The sequence below is a fragment of the Gallus gallus genome, chromosome 7 (assembly GCF_016699485.2).
Source record: "Gallus gallus isolate bGalGal1 chromosome 7, bGalGal1.mat.broiler.GRCg7b, whole genome shotgun sequence".
NCBI lineage: Eukaryota > Metazoa > Chordata > Aves > Galliformes > Phasianidae > Gallus > Gallus gallus.
The window spans coordinates 23,353,798-23,370,889 of NC_052538.1; the positions used below are offsets into that span (position 1 = coordinate 23,353,798).

At 45.7% G+C, this 17,092-nt stretch overlaps 1 protein-coding gene and 1 non-coding gene across 38 annotated transcripts in view; both read left to right on the forward strand.

Annotated features, from left to right (window-relative positions):
- The window catches only part of BIN1 (bridging integrator 1), an 86,663-nt gene that overhangs the window by 46,472 nt on the left and 23,099 nt on the right, over positions 1-17,092 (forward strand). For 9 of the 37 annotated variants that reach the window (XM_040703455.2, XM_040703458.2, XM_040703457.2 and 6 more), the window contains exons 6-11: positions 2,093-2,200; positions 4,325-4,432; positions 9,779-9,864; positions 10,809-10,884; positions 12,770-12,852; positions 14,846-14,896. In XM_040703455.2, the coding sequence (XP_040559389.1) occupies positions 2,093-2,200; positions 4,325-4,432; positions 9,779-9,864; positions 10,809-10,884; positions 12,770-12,852; positions 14,846-14,896 (512 nt within the window). The remainder of the gene's footprint in view (positions 1-2,092; positions 2,201-4,324; positions 4,433-9,778; positions 9,865-10,808; positions 10,885-12,769; positions 12,853-14,845; positions 14,897-17,092) is intronic. The other 28 variants (XM_040703459.2, XM_040703462.2, XM_040703463.2 and 25 more) reach the window with 8 other exon arrangements.
- MIR1553 (microRNA 1553) lies at positions 15,310-15,414 on the forward strand. The gene has a single exon (NR_035037.1). It is a non-coding gene; the product is annotated as a microRNA 1553 (primary transcript).

The following is a 17,092-nucleotide window of genomic DNA, read 5'->3' on the forward strand; positions in this document are numbered from 1 at the left end:
AAGGGGCTGGAAAAATTCCCTTGAATTTTTTGGGTTTCCTACAGGATCCACAGCAGAAATGTGAAAACATACCGTTCCTTTAGGAAGGGATTTTTTTTAAGTTCTAAAGGAAAACATTTCTAATGTTTGGTGGGGTGGGGAATAAAACAGTCTGTCTTTCGTAACTTGAAGAATGGGAGTGCAAAAAGTACTGGGTCCTTTCTGTGCAGGTCAATACCTCTAGCTTCCTGGAGTAGGACTGCTGTATAGTCTGCTATTTAGTGTTTTTGGGTGAGTTTTTGATTGTGGCTGTGGAGCACCCAATGAGAGTGCAGGTCTCTGCAGTGAGCCCAGAGAAGATGAACCATAACCTGATTTCTGACTAGCTGTGGGGTTGCAAAATTTCTGTCTTGCACTGAAACTGCTGTGCTGTTTCTATCAGGTTTGAAACCAAATATCAGTAAGAAAAAGATATTTTTAAAGTTGAGGTTCAAATTAAGATGGATATATTGTAAGGAATAAACACATTTGTTGGAGTTCGGCTTCTGCCACTGATGGTGAGTAGCTACAGCTGTCCCATAGTCATACAGAAAACTACCTCGCAGGCATCCAGAACTGGGCTAAGTCCCATTGCTGCCATCACAGGCAGTTGCACGATCAGTGGGTACTCCAGAAGGACTTGCTGGATACTGATTCCTCACGGCACTTCCATGTATTCAGAATATCCCTGCCATTCTGACCGAAGCAAAGTTTTCATTCCCATAGATCTCCCATCTGGCCATGTATTTAATCTGGACTGTGTGGAAGATGCATTAACTTGCGTCTTGGAGACATCAGTGTTGCTGGAAGCCCCCTCCTACAGCCCGTCTCAGTGCCCAGCTGGCAATATTTCCCAGGAGGAGTGCAGGCTGCCACCATGGTGGTGCTGGGAAGGTGTCTATTGCTGGCTGTGGCTGAGGACTGGATCAGCTTCTTCGCGATTCCATTCTTGGAGCAAGCTGAGTGCTTTGAAATTGTCTGGGTTTGCGTGTGGCTGAGATCCTGCAGATTTCTGTGACTCACGCAGTGCTGCAGCAGCGTTTGCTGAAAGCTCAGAGGAGCATGTGTGGGAGATGTACAAACTGGTCCCAGCTGGTCTGGCAGAGAGATCGGCCCCGAGCGTGGTTTTGCAGTTTATCTGCAGGAGCCTGGGGAGAGGAGACCACATCTCCCTGCCAAGTGCAGTGGGGGAGATTTTGCTTTGCAAGTGAATCCCTGATGCTGATTCTTCATCTTGCAATTTCAATTTCCCTGAGTTGTGTGATTAATTTGAAACCTTCCTGGCTCCTTCACGTGTCCTCTTCATTCGAGCTCTTCACTCAGTCTATAGCTTTAGCTTGCTGATTGCTGGCAGGGCACCTGGCTCTCTGCGCTACAGTTAGGCTGGGAAGCCCTGTGCTCCAACTCATATAATCTGGGTTGTTTGCAGGGGAGCACAGGGGGAAAGGGCAATGGATGGTTTAAAGCAGAGCAGCCTAAAGGGCCTGAGTCTCTTTGCACTTCTCTTGCTTAATTGCTAGTTACAGTGGACCACTGGTCATGACCTCCTGTTGCAGGGTCTGAAATGCTGTCCTAGGCATCTCCTGAGCATGTGGAGGAACACTTTTGATGTGCTGGCAGCAGAAATGCCTTCTTGTGTTGAACCGTTTTTGAGCTTCCACGTGAGCTGGGGCTATGGACTGGTTAGTTAGAGAGTGGCAGCAGCCTTCTTGGCCCTGAAAATGAAGAGACAGGTACCTGTAGGATGCGGGCATCTGGTAGTGCTTAGGCAGCACTTGAACTACAGTTCTGAAAACATTAATGTCACCTAGAGGTGGGGCTGTTGTTTTATAGATCTATTTGTCTTCCCTGGCTGGATATTCCCGAGCAGCTCCCTCCAGGTGGTTGTTGCCATACGTGGCTCCTGGGAAGCTTTTGTAGGGTATCCAGTGGAAGTCATTATGCAGGCAGAGCATGAAGTTGGGTGAATAGGTACAAGCGGGGTGAAGGTGAGGGGACGAGAGAGTGTTCCTAAGGTTGTGGTTTTGGCTGCTGGGGGAATACTGTCATAACTCTTTTTCTCTTCCTTTTGTAGTCTCGCATAGCAAAGCGAGGAAGGAAGCTTGTGGATTATGACAGTGCCAGACACCACTTTGAAGCCCTGCAAACTGCAAAGAAGAAGGATGAAACCAAAATTGCAAAGGTAAAGCAAGTAGAAGGATGTGCAACTGTCCTTTGATTTGAGAAGTCTGCTTTTTGCTTAATGAGCATGTGTAAAGCAAACCTGTCCCACTTCACTGGGTATTCTTCGTTCAGAGAGGTGTTGTGGTGAGGTTTGGCAGGGTGTTTCCTTCTCACCTGTTTAATTCTCCTAGAAGGCAGGATGCGTTCTGGTGCCTCGGATCACACTCACCATCATCAGTTGGGCATCTGTCAGCATCACAGCAAGGCCCTGGCATGTGTTCCCTCAGATGTTGCAGGACCAGTATCCTCTGTTGGAAAAGCACGTGCCCCTCTGAGGGAAACAGCCTTGCAATACCACAGCAAAACTTGCCAGTTTGTTTGCTTCTTGGGGCTCTGCCTCCCCATCTCAAAGCAGGAGTGACTGTAAGAGTTTGTGTGTTTCTTGAGCTTGGTGACATTTGTGAAGTCCTTTGATACTCTAGCCTGTATTTTTAACTAGGCAGAGAAGTGTTGTCACCCTTTGCTTTGCAGTTAGTTCAGGTAGGAAAGATTAGGGCTATGTGAGAGGCAATAGTATATCTACAACATGGAAAGAATAAAGATGCTTCTCTCCCCCAGGCAAAAGATCTGTGTTTAATGTCTGACTGACAGTATTTTATTTTTATGCTGCCAGTCATCAGTCACCTGCTCTCCTAGCACATGCACTGTGATTAATCCTGGCAAACAAAGAGGAGAATGATTGATGGCTCAGGTGTCATTGCATCATTTGTGTAGCAAAGTGATTCATGGTTATGTATGCAAGGCATGAGGCCCAGCCGGTTGTGTTGTCTGTTGAAAGCCATACTCCAGTGTGTTCAGGGGTAAGAGAGGAATTTCCATGGGTGTGGTATTATTTTTGGTATGTGCCTCTGGGATCTTTGCTGCAGTGGTAGTGTGGTAGGAATTCTTTTACTCTGATTGGTAACTGATGATCTGCACTGATCTTTGTCATTGCTGTACTCTTTCATGTTGTCCAAGTGCTTGCAAAATGTGTTTTTATTGAGAGATGGTTTGTTGCTCTTTAGTTAACGTGGAAAAAGTAGTACAGGTTGAAGTGTGAGGTGTTGCAGTTTAGGAGATGGTGCTCTCTTCCTGATTCAGCCTGTGCAAGTGCCTCTTAATACTTTACTAGACTTCTTGTGAGCAAAAATGAGTGTCGGATCACATCTTTCTCCTCCATGCTGTAGGCCTTAAGTCCAGGCAGAGTATCATCTGTGATGCACCACTGTAGCCTGATCCTATAAAGACAGGAGGACTGAAAGTACCCCAAAGCTATGTGCTTGTGCTCCTCCTGAAGAGGCAGCCCAACTTCTTAATCCCACAGCTGCCATTGCACAGCTCTGCTGAGCCTGCCAGGGCTCACTGTGCACTGTGATTGTAGGGAGTTCACCTCTACATCCCCATGACTGCAGTTTTGCTTGTATGACCTGTGAAGCAGGGATGTTTCAGTGTAAGGTACTTTGAAATGTGATGACGGGCCCAGAGGGAAGATAAATCTTGTTTATGGCACAGCATACAAATGTGAACTTAATTGCATGATGTTTCATGGTATTAAAGTAACACAAACAGCCTTGGGAACGTTTTTTGGAGATATGCAGTCCCTTTTTGTTGTTCTCCTTTAATATACAATGTTCTTTTCCCAGCCAGGACTCCTGCCACTTATTGCTAAACTCACAACATGCCATTAAAATAAAGTGCTGTGGTTTTCAGCTGTTGCAAGGAAATAAATACAATGATTAATTAATCCTGACCTCTCTTCAAGGAGCTCCCACTTCACAGCCATGACTTGGAGTAGGGTTGTCTGTGTGCTAGGCCACTAACAACAATTGTGTGTTGCTCTTTGCAGCTGCCCAGCTAGTCTACAGTATCCCAGCCCACACTGGAACATTAATTACTGCTAAACTTGGCATGCTTCAAAGGATTCATAACTGATCAATCCCAGGATGTTTGTTTTATTCCTATCGCCTTGGTGATACTGGTTTGACCCAGCCTCTAAATACAGTCTCTGTGATTTTAATTTTTTTTTAATCCTAAAAACAAAGTATATGTTTGTCTCTCTTTCTCTTGTACTCTGTTTATTTTTTTTCTCTTTTCACACAAACATGCTCCCATCCCCAAGCCTGTTTCGCTGCTTGAGAAAGCTGCGCCTCAGTGGTGTCAAGGGAAGCTACAAGCTCACCTCGTTGCGCAAACTAATCTGCTCCGAAATCAGGTGACTGCTGATCTACCTGGCTCTAACCCTGCATGTGCTATCTTGGGCTCTAGATTGTACTTTGCTACTAATGTCTAGGCAACGTTCACTCTGGTCCATGTGTTAAGTGTGTCCTTAATGCTCCTGAGCTGCAGTGGGCACACAGAAGTTGCTGACCAGTGACTGAATCCGTGTTTGCCCTGTTGATTTCTGACCAAGTGCATTAACACTAGGCTATTGTTTTCTCCCCATAAAATGAGATGAGGATGAAGAAAGGCTATGGAATAATGCGAAGATGGAGGGGGGGGTGTAGTGCAGTTCCTCCAATTATTCATTCCTTCTAAATGAAGCAATCGATTTTTACTGTTGCTGCTGAAGAAAAAAAAAAAAAGAGGGAAACGTTGAAAAATTGGCTTCTTAACTTCTGCTGTTGTGTAGAGCCGGAAATAAAGCATTGCTTCGGAAACAATTTCTGTGGCTGCTGAGTTAGGTTGCAGTACTCTCCTGTGGTAAAATCCAGAATCATCACTGGTGTGGCTTCGCTGGTCTGAAAGAGCCATTTCCAAAAATGCAGAGGTTCAGTCTGCATAGAAGAAGAGGTGGACTCAGCCCAGGGAATTTGTACCCCTCACAGTATATCTGAGAAACTCCACGTTGATGTCATGGTTGCATCACGTGGCAGAAATTGGGAAACCATTTAGGCTATATAGCATCTTGAGGGAAATGAGAGTAGGGAAACGAGTAGTCCAGGCGATTGAGAATTTCAGTCCTAGCTGTACAGGAGAGGCACAGCCTTCTGATGAAATTTCCCTTGGTATCTATCTTGGAGCTCAGTACAAGAACGAAAACAGTGAGAAGAAAATGTTTTCAATGGGCAAAGGGATAGAAACTCATTACTCAAACTGGGAGAGCACGAGTTACCTGCTGACAAGGCCATGGTCTCATTCAAATGCTTGTGCTTTTTCCACGTTCTTCATCATGGTAAATGAACCGCAGTTTGGAAATACAGGAAATAAGGAAATACACCTTATAGAGCACCTGGGATTTTCAGTCAGTTTGTGATGGAAGATCTAGGAAAATACTAGGTTACCACATAAATAAAGCCTGGGGAAAGAACAGCTGTGAGCAATCCTGCTTAAGATACATAGCAAAGTGAGGAAATAAGTATTCATTCTGGCTGGAAGGGAGCAGGGCGTTTGGCAGGCTTCCCAAGGCTTTCCCTGTACCTTGGGTGTGCTGGGAACGATCTGTTTGGTTCTGGTTCTTGACTGATCTGTTTAGCTGGTGGTACTTCAGGAGGACTAGAAAGGAGGTACAAGGTATTTTACAAGCCACGGATAAATTGGCTCTTCCTCTTCTCAAGCTGGCTGGTGTGAGTGGGAGCAATACCACCTCCCACAGCTTACCAGCAGAAACAGCATATACAGGGGCTCCCTCATTCCTTGCACTGTGATCTCAGAGTACTGTGAGTTAGTTGATAATTTTAATCTGCTGGGTGACTTTGCCCTAAAGCGGGTAAGAAGGGATGTATGTCATGTTTCTTGCAGCTCTATTGTAGTGGCTTTGATCTGCTAAGTAGCATTAATATTTTCAGTCACCCTGTGTATTTTCAAATCAATTTAAGTCCTCTAAGTTGTTCCTCTTTTATTCCTTAAGTAATACTATTGCTAACCTTCAATTTTTGTCTTTCCAGTTATGGGAGGCTTCATTTTTTTGAATTACATTTAGCCTGAAAATTTCAGGAAAGATGATGTGTTTGTATTCTGAAGCTGTAGGTTTCCAGCCTCAGCAGGCAGAGAGCTTAAAGAAGAGAAAAGCTTCAGTTTTTGTATGCATTCGACTCTTACAACCAAAGGTGTTAATGGCAACCCTAAATCTCATCAAGCTCATGATAAAAGCAAGAGGGCTGATGACATTGTGTGTATTGAAGAGCCTCAGAGTATTAAGCCCTGTAAAGATTGCTTATGTTTACCAGCAGCTATGTTGCTTTCTATTCTCTGATAGTTCCTCTTACTTTACAACCTTTAAGCAAAAATGAGGGCAGCAAGACTTGTTATTTCTAATATTAAAAAAAAAGCTCCTTCCAGCATTCAGACTGCTGGCTTTTGGGGCTTTTAGCAGAAAGTCAGTGAGGGATTTCTGTAAAATCTACTGGGAGGTTTACTACTGCAAGCTCAATTACAGATTTTGGTGACAGTACTTTTTGAAACAAAGAGGAAAATGGCTTAGAACAGCAAATTCTTGCCTTTTTACTAAGCACTCTGAAATGCTGACTTCAGAGCAGGAAAGCAATATTCTGGGTGCTGTGGTAGTGATAGCAGAGCAGTGTTTCTGTCCATAGGGATCCTGGTGTGTTTCTGTCCAGCAAACTGGGTCCTGGTCCTTGCTCCCTGCTGGGGGGAAGAAAGTCTGGCTGAGACTGATGGGGCTGAGGTGGATACCCGGTGGTCTTTCTGCCTCCTTCCTCTTGGAGGTCTGAACTATTTACTGAGCAGTGCATAACTACCACATTTTGCAGCGTGGTGTTTTGGGAGAAGTGGTTGCCAGATTGTTGAAAGCACCAGGCTGGAAATTGCAGGATGCTCATGAGATGCAGGGCGATAGGATACGCAACGCAGCCATCCCACTATCACAGCTGAGCTGGCTGTGCTTAGCTCTCAAAGCTGTAGCTAGAGGTAATGTCAGGAAAGCATCTGTGTTGTGTAGCTTCTGCTCAAACCTCATCCATTTTAGACAGTGAGAGAAGAGGAAGAATTTTTAAGATCATGTTTCATGGGCCTGGGCCTTCAGTCCTGCTGGCTCAGTTCTCCATCAGGATGACAAAGATGGTAACTGAAGCAGAAGAGCACAGATAGGGTAGTCATGAGCTCTGCCTCTGAAGCCTATGTCTTTCCTCCCTTCCCCACAGGTCAGCCTCGTTTATCTGATGGAAAAGTAGCACAGTGAGCTATAGGCAATCCAGGAGGCTCCTGGAATGTATTGAGGATAACTTCTTGAGCCAGGTAATAGGCAGCCCCACCAGGGAGGATGCAATACTGGACCTTTTGTTCACCAACACAAGAGAACTGATTGGTGACATCAGAATTGGAGACTGCCAGGGCTGTAGTGACCATGCAGTAGTGGAGAATTCATACTAGTGAGGGATATCAGACAGACTGAGAGTGAAAATAGGATGCTAAATTTTAGGAAAGCCAAATTCCAACTCTTTGAGGAGTTAGTCAACAAAACTCCCTGGGAAACTGTCCTCAAGGACCTGGAAATGGAGCAAATCTATGATCAGTGAATGAGCTAGAAGCTGCCTGCCCTATCCAGTGTCAGGACACTTGCATCTAAGAAAAATCAACCAGAACTGGCTAGGAGGGAGTGCAGTATCTGAGAACAAGAGCACTGGCTGAGCCGCAGGATTGCTGATTCCTACAGCTGTTCTGGAGTGAACGTTGCCTCTTGCTGATTTTGCCTTTACTTTGTTATGTCGCTACTGATACATTGCTTTCTAGGTTCTTTGACCTTCTGAACAGGTAAATGAGAGGGGGAAAGACTGATTAATGTTCAACGTATCTGAAAAACTGACAGAATACAATGGTGCCTCATCTCCCAGCTAGTCCATCTCCTGTGTTGATTCTGATTCCAGTCTAGAGTTAAGCTGAAGGATGGACTGCGATTTTTTTCCCCCCTCTCTTTAAAATGGCTACATTAGAAACATTCAGTCACGGAGGGGTTTTAAAGAAGAACAGGTCTTTGTGATAATCTTTCCTGATCCAGCATAAACTGTCTCCATTTAAATGGGCTTTTTTGTTGTTGTTTTGTGCAAGCATTCTCAATGTGCTGTTTTTCAGCAAGTATAGCAGCATATTACAAGGGATTCTGGATGGAAACATCCTGATACCTTCTCCCCCTGCTTGTTCCTTACAGGGTTTGCTTAACTTTACAGTTAACTTTACACCACCCATTGTGTTGTTATTTTCTGGGGGAAACAATCTCTTCCGATCCTGAGTACAAAGAGCCTTTGGCAGCAATGAGTGATGCTCTGCAAGCTGGAGCTAGCTGGAGAGTAGGAGCTTTTGCAGCTGGCTTCTAAGTCAGACAAGAGGTGGAGAGCTTAAGGATTCCACACAGCTCTGTGAGAAACAGGACTTTGAACCACACAATGGTTTTTAAGTCCTTTCTCCCATCAGTCCTATCTTTGTGTAGACCTGTCACTAAAGAGCAGTAAGCTGTGGGTTTCTGTAGTTAAACTGACACAAAGATGATAAAATACAATTTCATAGAAGGGGTGAGAATCTGACTGGAGGCACAAAGAGAGATCCAGTTCCCACGCTGTTTGGAGCATGTTGTGACATTCCTGCTGTAGTCACACACAGAAAAGTAGGCAGTCATAGCAGCTTTCTTAATTCCTTTTGCTGTTGCAAATCAGCTAATACAAACATTTTACTTAGCAAGCTTAGGGTTTTAAACCAGGACACTAAAAAGAGGAAGAGACCTCCCAGGACTAATATGGGAAGGGGGACATGTTTGTTGCTGATGCCTGCTGTCATCAACAGAAGCTAGGATTGTCATTTTTGTCTCTGGAATGCAGAGGAGTTGATGAAGTATCATTGGGGTCTGGCCATATATGGGTCAAATAGATCAAATTTAAACTTTTGATTGGGAGTAAGAGGTCTTCTGCAAGGCAACTTTCCTTTGGTGTTGGTAGTCAACAGCCAGCCAGGGTTTGCCCTTGTATTAAATCTTCACCAGTATGGGTATGTTAGGCTGCTGAAACCAACACCTGCTGCTCAAGCAATCCCTGCCTAGTATCCTGCTGCCACAGGTCATGCTTTACATATCCTTCCTTGCTCCTCTGCTCTAATCTGTGAGAGAGATGTTTCAGTCGAGGTTGCAGACCTCTTCCTCAGAAGAGGCAGTGCTTTGGAATGGCCTTAAGCAGAGTCCTCAAAAGCAAGGACTCTTCTTCAACACCCATTGGGATGGGTTTCAGCTCTTTCAGAAACCCAGCAAGGGGCAGGATCCACTTTATCTTCATCTGTATTTGAACTAGTGGCTGAACTGCCTGACCAGGTCTGTTCAGTTTTGGAAGCAGGGAAATTTACAGAACTTAGAACACGTTAATGGATGTTTCAGTTCTCTTCTGAGTATCTGAACAGGGATCTCCATTGAGAGAAACCCTGAGGGCAACCCAGGCAATCTGGAGGGCCATCAGCTCGATGATGATGCAACCCTGGTTCCTGAGAGACCCATTTGGAATGGGGATTACCCCATGCCAGAATTTTGCTTGTTCTCCAAGAAGAGTCAAGAGTCACTATTATCCCAGCCCTACAGGGTACCTGTCTGTGCTGGAACTTACTCTCTCCCTTCTCTGTTATTAAGGCTGAAGAAGAGTTAGTAAAGGCTCAGAAGGTGTTTGAAGAAATGAACATTGATCTGCAGGAGGAGCTGCCTTCACTATGGAATAGGTGAGTGCTGGAAATTTTCTCAAGGGCTGGTTGGAAGGACATGAAAACTTTCAGCTTGTCCACAGACCTTCCTGTACAACTGTTCTCAGTTGTTCTCTTGGGCTGGGTTTCTGCTCTTGTTTTCTGGATCGTCTCAGAGAGTCTGTTCTAGGATTACCTCTAGCTGGGGAGATCTGGGGAGCACCCACTGAAGCAGCAGGTTTAAAACAACAGAGAGGGTGAGAAGATGGCTTGCTGCTCTTTGGATGCTCCTTCTGGGTTTAGACAGTTGGATAAAAAAACTTAATGGAGGGATCCTGATGTTGGCTGCCCTTAAACGTGCTCCTGGCTGTACAATATAAGACCCAGTCAAGAACTGGTGGTTGCAGCTGTACTCTTATTGTGATATATTTCAAAAATACAGCCTAGGTGAGGGAGGATGAAGACCTGAGAGGTTGGAATTTTGCTATACTTATGATTGTGCTGATAAAAAGATGAGAGAAGAAGCAGAGAAAGCAACAGGGAGCTCAGGGGATGAAATGTAGGAGCTGACATACAGGGAAGGCAGGAAAATCCACCTAGGAGTGCCCTGGCTACTTCTTTTCAAATACAGTGGCATTGTCTGGGTCAGCAGTGCTGGTCTAGGGGAGAGGGAGAGAACATGCAGCAGCTAATTTATTTTCTACTCTGCACCTGCCTTTCCTATTTGCCAGCACAAATTCAGATCCTACCCTACCCTACCTGTCCTCCTCCTCACCTTGAGCACATTTGCTGCATGCCTGGCTTTTGTTCCATCACCCCATCTGCACTTGTTTGCAGTCCTTCCATTCCTTTATGTGCCAGACCTGACAGAGTTGAATTCACGTGGGAACGGGGAGCAGAGGTGTGAGGAGGGGCATAACTGAAAGTCTTTAGGAGAGCGTTGTGTCCATTAAGCTCTTCTCTCTTTCATTTTCATTTGGCAGTCGTGTTGGTTTCTACGTCAACACATTCCAGAGTATAGCAGGCCTAGAAGAAAACTTCCACAAAGAAATGAGCAAGGTAAGGCAACTAACAGTTTGTTCTAGTAACATGCTCTGTCCTCAGTGTTATTTAAAAAGCTGAACAGCATGGCTGGGGAGGAAAGAGCAGCTGCCCTGTATAAAAAACGTTTGGAAAATGTTTTTGGAAAAAAAAATGAGTGTTAACAACATGGGAGAAGATCTGTCTGAGATAGCAATGTGAAGGGATAGAACATGGGGAAGAGACCACAAGGACCATGCTGCAGTGGGAGTGTGTGCCACTTGTCTCATTTGAAGATTCGCAAAGGGAGGGTGGCAAATTTTGGCCCTCTCTTGCTTGCTTTCTCTGTTTCCTCCAAAATCTGGATCTGTAAACTTTAACCAGGGTGCTCAGCCTGGCACCTGTCCACTCAGCCCACTGCCTGGCAGCAAGTTGCTCTGAACCCTCAGCTAGCTGTGGGGATAGAAACATCAGGGAATCTGTCAGTCTGCATGTCAGCACAACACTGAGACTGGACTCCAACTCAGCCATTAAGAAGGCACTTCCCAGCAGTAATCCCTGCTTTGTCCTCTTTCCTGCCCTGTGACCCAAAAGAAGGCATTTGATTGCTTAGTGTGGCCCTTGCATGAGCTACCTACGTGACACGGGCTGGTGGCAAGCTGAATTTGTATTGTGTGCCAGCTAGTGCCACTTTCATTTACAGGTGGTATGCTCCTACTGTTACTTCTCTTAAAAGCTGGAGAAGTCTAGAGTTCCTTAGGTTTCTTTGTTGCACCAAAGGCTGATACATTCTCTGTAAATGTTGCTCTGAGCTCCATAAGCAGTGAAGAATCCAGCTGGAAAACTTTGGTATTCCTTCCTCTTCAATGTCTTCCTAACAACAAGATAGCCGCTAAGCAACGAGCAACTTTATAATGGTTATTGAATTCCCAGCAGTCGGGGGCCTACTGCCATGGTGTAATGCGTCAGTTCTGAGCTGTGCTGATGTTTCATGGGGACCTTTCCAGTTAATGGCCTGCTCTTCTCCGCTGGGAGATGGACTGATTGTTAGGAGTAGGGAAGGTTATTACAGTTATCAGTTTGTTGCTGTTAAGTTACATTCTGCAGGAGGTGGGAAAGATGCCTGCTAGACAGGAATCATTCTCATATCATGTTGTGGATTTTTCTTTCCTTAGGACTTTTGTATGAGAACAGGCCTTCTGCTTTGTTCTGTTAGAACCATCTGTTTCTTATTACTGCAATAGCAGCCTATTAAGTGCTAGTGATGCTGACATGATGCCTCTGACATAGATTGCACAGAATCCCTCCTCCTACTGATGATGAATTTGGCTTCCAATCTTGTTTGTGAATTGGCTGTTTTAGAATAGGAGTGTCTAGAGTGAATATTTCGGCCTTTGGTGTCAGGAAGAGTTTAACCCCTAACATTGCATTCCTGCCAAGAGATCCAGGTTCTACCTAAACCTGGATGGCCCAGGCAGCCTGCAGGATCAAGGCCTGCTGTTGGCTTGAAGTCCTGCTGCCATATCCCTCATTCATAAGGAAGTATAAAGAGCAACTTTGCTACAAATCTAGAGTGGATCTTCACTTCCAGCACATGGAAGACTCTCAGTTAAACACTCTGACTGTTTCTACAGTGGTGCCTGGCAGCACATGGGTGGGGGTAGATGACAAAGAAGCAAAGGGGATGGTGTCTTCAGGAGACTGCACTCCCATGAGGTGTCAGCAGTTTTTCAACAGTTTCAGTATTGGCTTTTTTTTCCCATGAAGGAGTAGAAACAGATGTAGAACTGTTCCTTCGTGGGATAGCTAAGTATATGCACGTATAGGCGCAAGACTGTGCTTTGTCAGCCTGGGCAGGCCAGCACAGACTCTATTTGAACACTTTTCTCATTCTTTTTCTCTCTTTTGTTCTTATATTTTACAGTTGAACCAAAACCTCCATGACGTCCTGCTGGGTCTAGACAAGCAGTACTCAGGCAATGCCTTTCCCATTAAAGCACAGCCCAGGTCAGTAACTAGTAACTGGAAACAGTGTCTTTCTCCCAGCAGAGGAGGAGGGACAAGCTGTGGAAAAGCGAATGTTTCTAATGGGGTCTTGAAATCTCCATGTTGTCAGCTGGGGAGTGATTTGATTGCCTGCATATAGCCAGCCAGTGCCCTCCTTGAAATCTGCCAGAGCATGTCTGAGATTGCTCTTGGGCTGGGAGACGTGATGCCATACCTCCAGCCTTTGTAGGATAGCAGCTGTAGGCCTCAAGTTCTACTGCGTACCAATATTTAGGCAACTGAGTGGCATCTATGCTGTTCTAAAAGTCTAATTCCATGCACCAATGACATAACATTGGGTTGCCATTCCTCCTGGGTCTGGTTGCCCTGCAGCCCTCCCATTTTTTTTTTTTCTTCTGAAGCTTCCCCCGCACACCTGCAACTTCTGAGCTTGAGGACCAAGAGCCCCTTTGCTTCCCCAGCCTTCCCTTTGGTCCTCCAAACTTGGAACATCCTCTTCACCAAAGCCCCGTGTCCCTTCTGTGCACCAAACAGGGATGCATTGCCTCTGTGTGTGTTGTGGATGTAGATGTAGCCTCACTATTATGAGGCTTTCTGATCTCAGAGCACTTCTCATCTGTGTGGGTGCAAGGAGTGTGGGTCCTCCACAGCTTTTGGAGTTTTCTTTCTGCAGCTGGGTCCAGTCCATGTAGGTTAGCTGCAAATCTGCACATTCTGTAGCACCAAGAGGGGAGGGAGAGGTCAGGCTCTGGATGAGACTGCATCTGGATCCCATCCAAATGCGTGAGTGATGAAACAATGTAGGACTCTGGCTTCCAGCTGCTGCTAATCCCACATGCTGGGTGAGCAGGAGCACAGCCCGTGTCCTCAGTTGATGTATTAATGTAGGGGAGGAGGTGAAATCAGTAAGAGGTAAGGGCAAGCTGCAGTCAGAGCACATTGATTTGGAAGGGCTGCATCAGCTGTTGAGACCTCCGTGCTCCCTTGACTCTCCTCCCAGCTTAACCTCCAATTGCAGTCATGCATAGATGAGTTGCTTGTCTCATTCTTGGCAATATGTGTGGTGTTTGCCAAATTTAAAGAAAGATGAAATTTGCATTAAATTTGGCCCCTGAATTTTGAATTACTAACACCAAATTCTCAAGATGCATCTTGTGAAGGTAGTATCTTCTATTTAAGCTAGCACACGATGTCTGTTCATAATCACCAACAACTGAAGCCTTATGTGGGGCAGCGGTGCCCATCCTCTCGCTGCTGTGCACCGTGTTACCATGATACCAGCAGCCACTTGGAAGAGGATAAGGTAGCAGGACAGGTGGAGGCTGGAGCTGTTGCTTTCCCAGCTCCTTCCTCCTCCTTCCTTTCTTACTCCAGCAAGTGACTGCAGGCTGTAGTGATAGCAGGTCCTAGATGTGTCATTGTTGTGGCATGATGTTTTTGGCAGGAAAGAGTTTTCAATGATTTTTATTACCTTTTGTCATGATTCCTGCCCAGAAACAGCTGGTTTCATCTGCGGGTGGAATGGGTATCTCAGTTGAGATGAGTTTTGCCCCAGAATAATTATGTTACCCTTTTCTTGGGGGAATTTTAGGAGGATGTATATCAAAGGTTTCCAGGACAATAATGCCTTGCAGGGATCAGGAAATACCGTGAGGCACATATCTCTATATCTGTCCTGTCCTTGTGGTTCAGGGCAAGAGCGTGCAGGAGGAAATAGCCCTCACTGCTCTGATAGCCTCTTGTGGCCTGTGTTAGGAGCAGTTGCTTCCCTAGCCCTACTCTGCTGGGAAAGGGATTGGAGATGGATACAGTGGCAGGAAGTTAATGACAAGATGTGAGAAGAGGTGCAGTTATCCTCCTGCATCACTCTGGCATCTCACTGACAAATGGGTGGAAGGAGGGTGCTGAATGGGTGCTTGGAAGCTTAACTTTTCCTCCCGGGTCTGACTGTGCTGTCCTGTAACGGAAATGATTTGCGTGCCATCCTCAACAGAAAGAAAACTAAACTGTTCGCCAGGCTGAGGAAAAAGATGAGCAGGTACCGGTACGGAGAGCAGCATTTCAATATGTGTTTGATTTAGTTCCTAAAACCGGAGAGGCTGTTGCTGGACTCTTAACAGCCTGGCACGTATTAACCCTGTGATGGGAGAGGGGTCCTTTGCATGATATCGTGTGTTCATGGCCTGCCGGGACCTGCTGAGGTCTGTGTCTGGATAATCCCATTAACTGCTTGTGTGCCTGGTTTGAATCCTTTGCTTCCTTTCCTCCATGAGAAGGCGGTGTGAAAGCTCAGGCATTGTCTGCTTGGTTATTTTTGTGCAACTAAAAGCGTGATACTGGGTTGTATGGGAGAAATAAGGTCTAATTCGGTGATTAACAAGATCTAGTTTTACCTAGCAGGGCTTGCCCTTATGAACAGCTCTGAAATGCTGCGTTCTCATTCCCTGCCTGGCCCAGGAGGACCAGTTGGCAGCTCTCACACAGTCCTGTCCTGTCTACCTACTGTCTGTCCTGTCCTGTGGTGGGAGGACAGTGATGTGGGAGAGGGCCACTTTCAGCTTTGCTCTTTACTTGCTCTGTCCTGAGGATCCTCAGTGTCTTATTCCATCCATTTAAGGTTTGTGCAGAGCTGCAGGAAAGGGAAGCCTGTGTTGTCCTCTATAACGGCTAGTATCAGCAGCTTGCCTTTCAAAACAGCTGTAGCATTGAATAACTGGTTTGCCACAATGCCTACAGTTATTGTAGCCAAGTTCAAGGACTCTGACAAGAATGTGCTCTGGGGCAAAGCAGGGATTGCTGCACAATGGCATAGAAACTTCCCCTAATTCATGTTTTTTTCCTACTCTTTCTGTTGATATTCCTTCCATGGTGTCCTTTTATAAGGATTTTCTTTTTCTTCATATTTCTCAAGATGACATTTCACCAGCAATAAAAGCAAGTGCTGGCATTGGGATCCTTGCTTTTCCAATCCTGTCTTCCCACTGACCTTTCTCTTTGTCTCTGCTGTACATCCTGTCTGGAGGGAAGAGAATGGTAATTTCACAGGGATTCTGATGGGCAAATGTTATTCTTTTTCCTCAAGTGAAAAATATGGAATGATCGTCTTGTGAAGGAGGAGGATTCACAGTGCTTCTCTGTATGTCTGTCTCTGACCACGAGCCAGCACTGCCGTGACTGCACCAGGAGGGGTAGCACTTCCAGTCGTTGTCAGCCCCTGCAGGTGCTACAGCAGAGAGGGAGCTAGTAAATCTCTTTTGGATGAGCTCTAACCACAGCATCCTCCTGCTGTGTCCACAGAGTCTGGTTGGTGTGGCAGTTAAGGTGCTTGACCCAGGCTGCGCTGGGGGTTCTGCTGTCAGAGCAGCTGCAGGGGTACAGAGAAATGCACAACCCCTTGTGTGGGAAAGGAAGGTCAAGGGCTCAGTTGCTCTTTGATCTGCAGCAAGAACGTACGTTTGGGCCAGGGGACACCTGAGTACGTAGGTGCTTTTTTCTTTTTCTGTCTCCCCTGCTGCCTCTTTTTTGATGTGGGAATAATTTTTGAGTGTTCAGCCAGCTTTGATGCTTAAATAAATAAAGAAACAGAACCCAATTACTTGTAGCTAAAAGACCCTCTCTGAGCCTCAGCTGAGATGCCAGACTTCTTTTATTTTTTTTTTTCCTTTTAACTTGAGAACTTGGCAGGAGGTGGCCTGTCTGTTTCTACCTTATTGGAGGTTTGGTTCCATCTTGCAATTTGGGATTGTTAAAAACACATAGGAACCCCACGTGCAGATGCTGGTCTGCTCTTCCAAAATAGATGACCGGTGTGAGGAGTCTAGAAGCTCAGCAGCACTAAAAGAGACTGGTGGGATTTGGGGGTTTTCCTTCAGCTGTGGTAACTGCATTAGACCTTGTTCCTGGCTCGCTCACCTCACAGAAGAAAGGTGACACCCCTGTCCCTTCCCTGCCTGATATTCCTGGATTTGGCATCGCTTCTCAATTGCTCATGGGAACTAAAAAAAAAAAAAAAAAAAGAAAAAAGGCAACAACAGACTGCACTGACCTTCTTGTTTTGACTTTCTTCTATGATACTCACAGTTGGTCAGACCCCACACTCATGCTGTTCCCTCTGTTTTTTGGAGCAAGCAGACCATTCAGAGACCCTGCTCTGTGCAGCACACAGTGTGTGAAAGCCATGGGATCCTGGTGAGAGGCTGATTTGGTGCTGGTCACATTAGCTAAATGTGTGCAAAGCAAC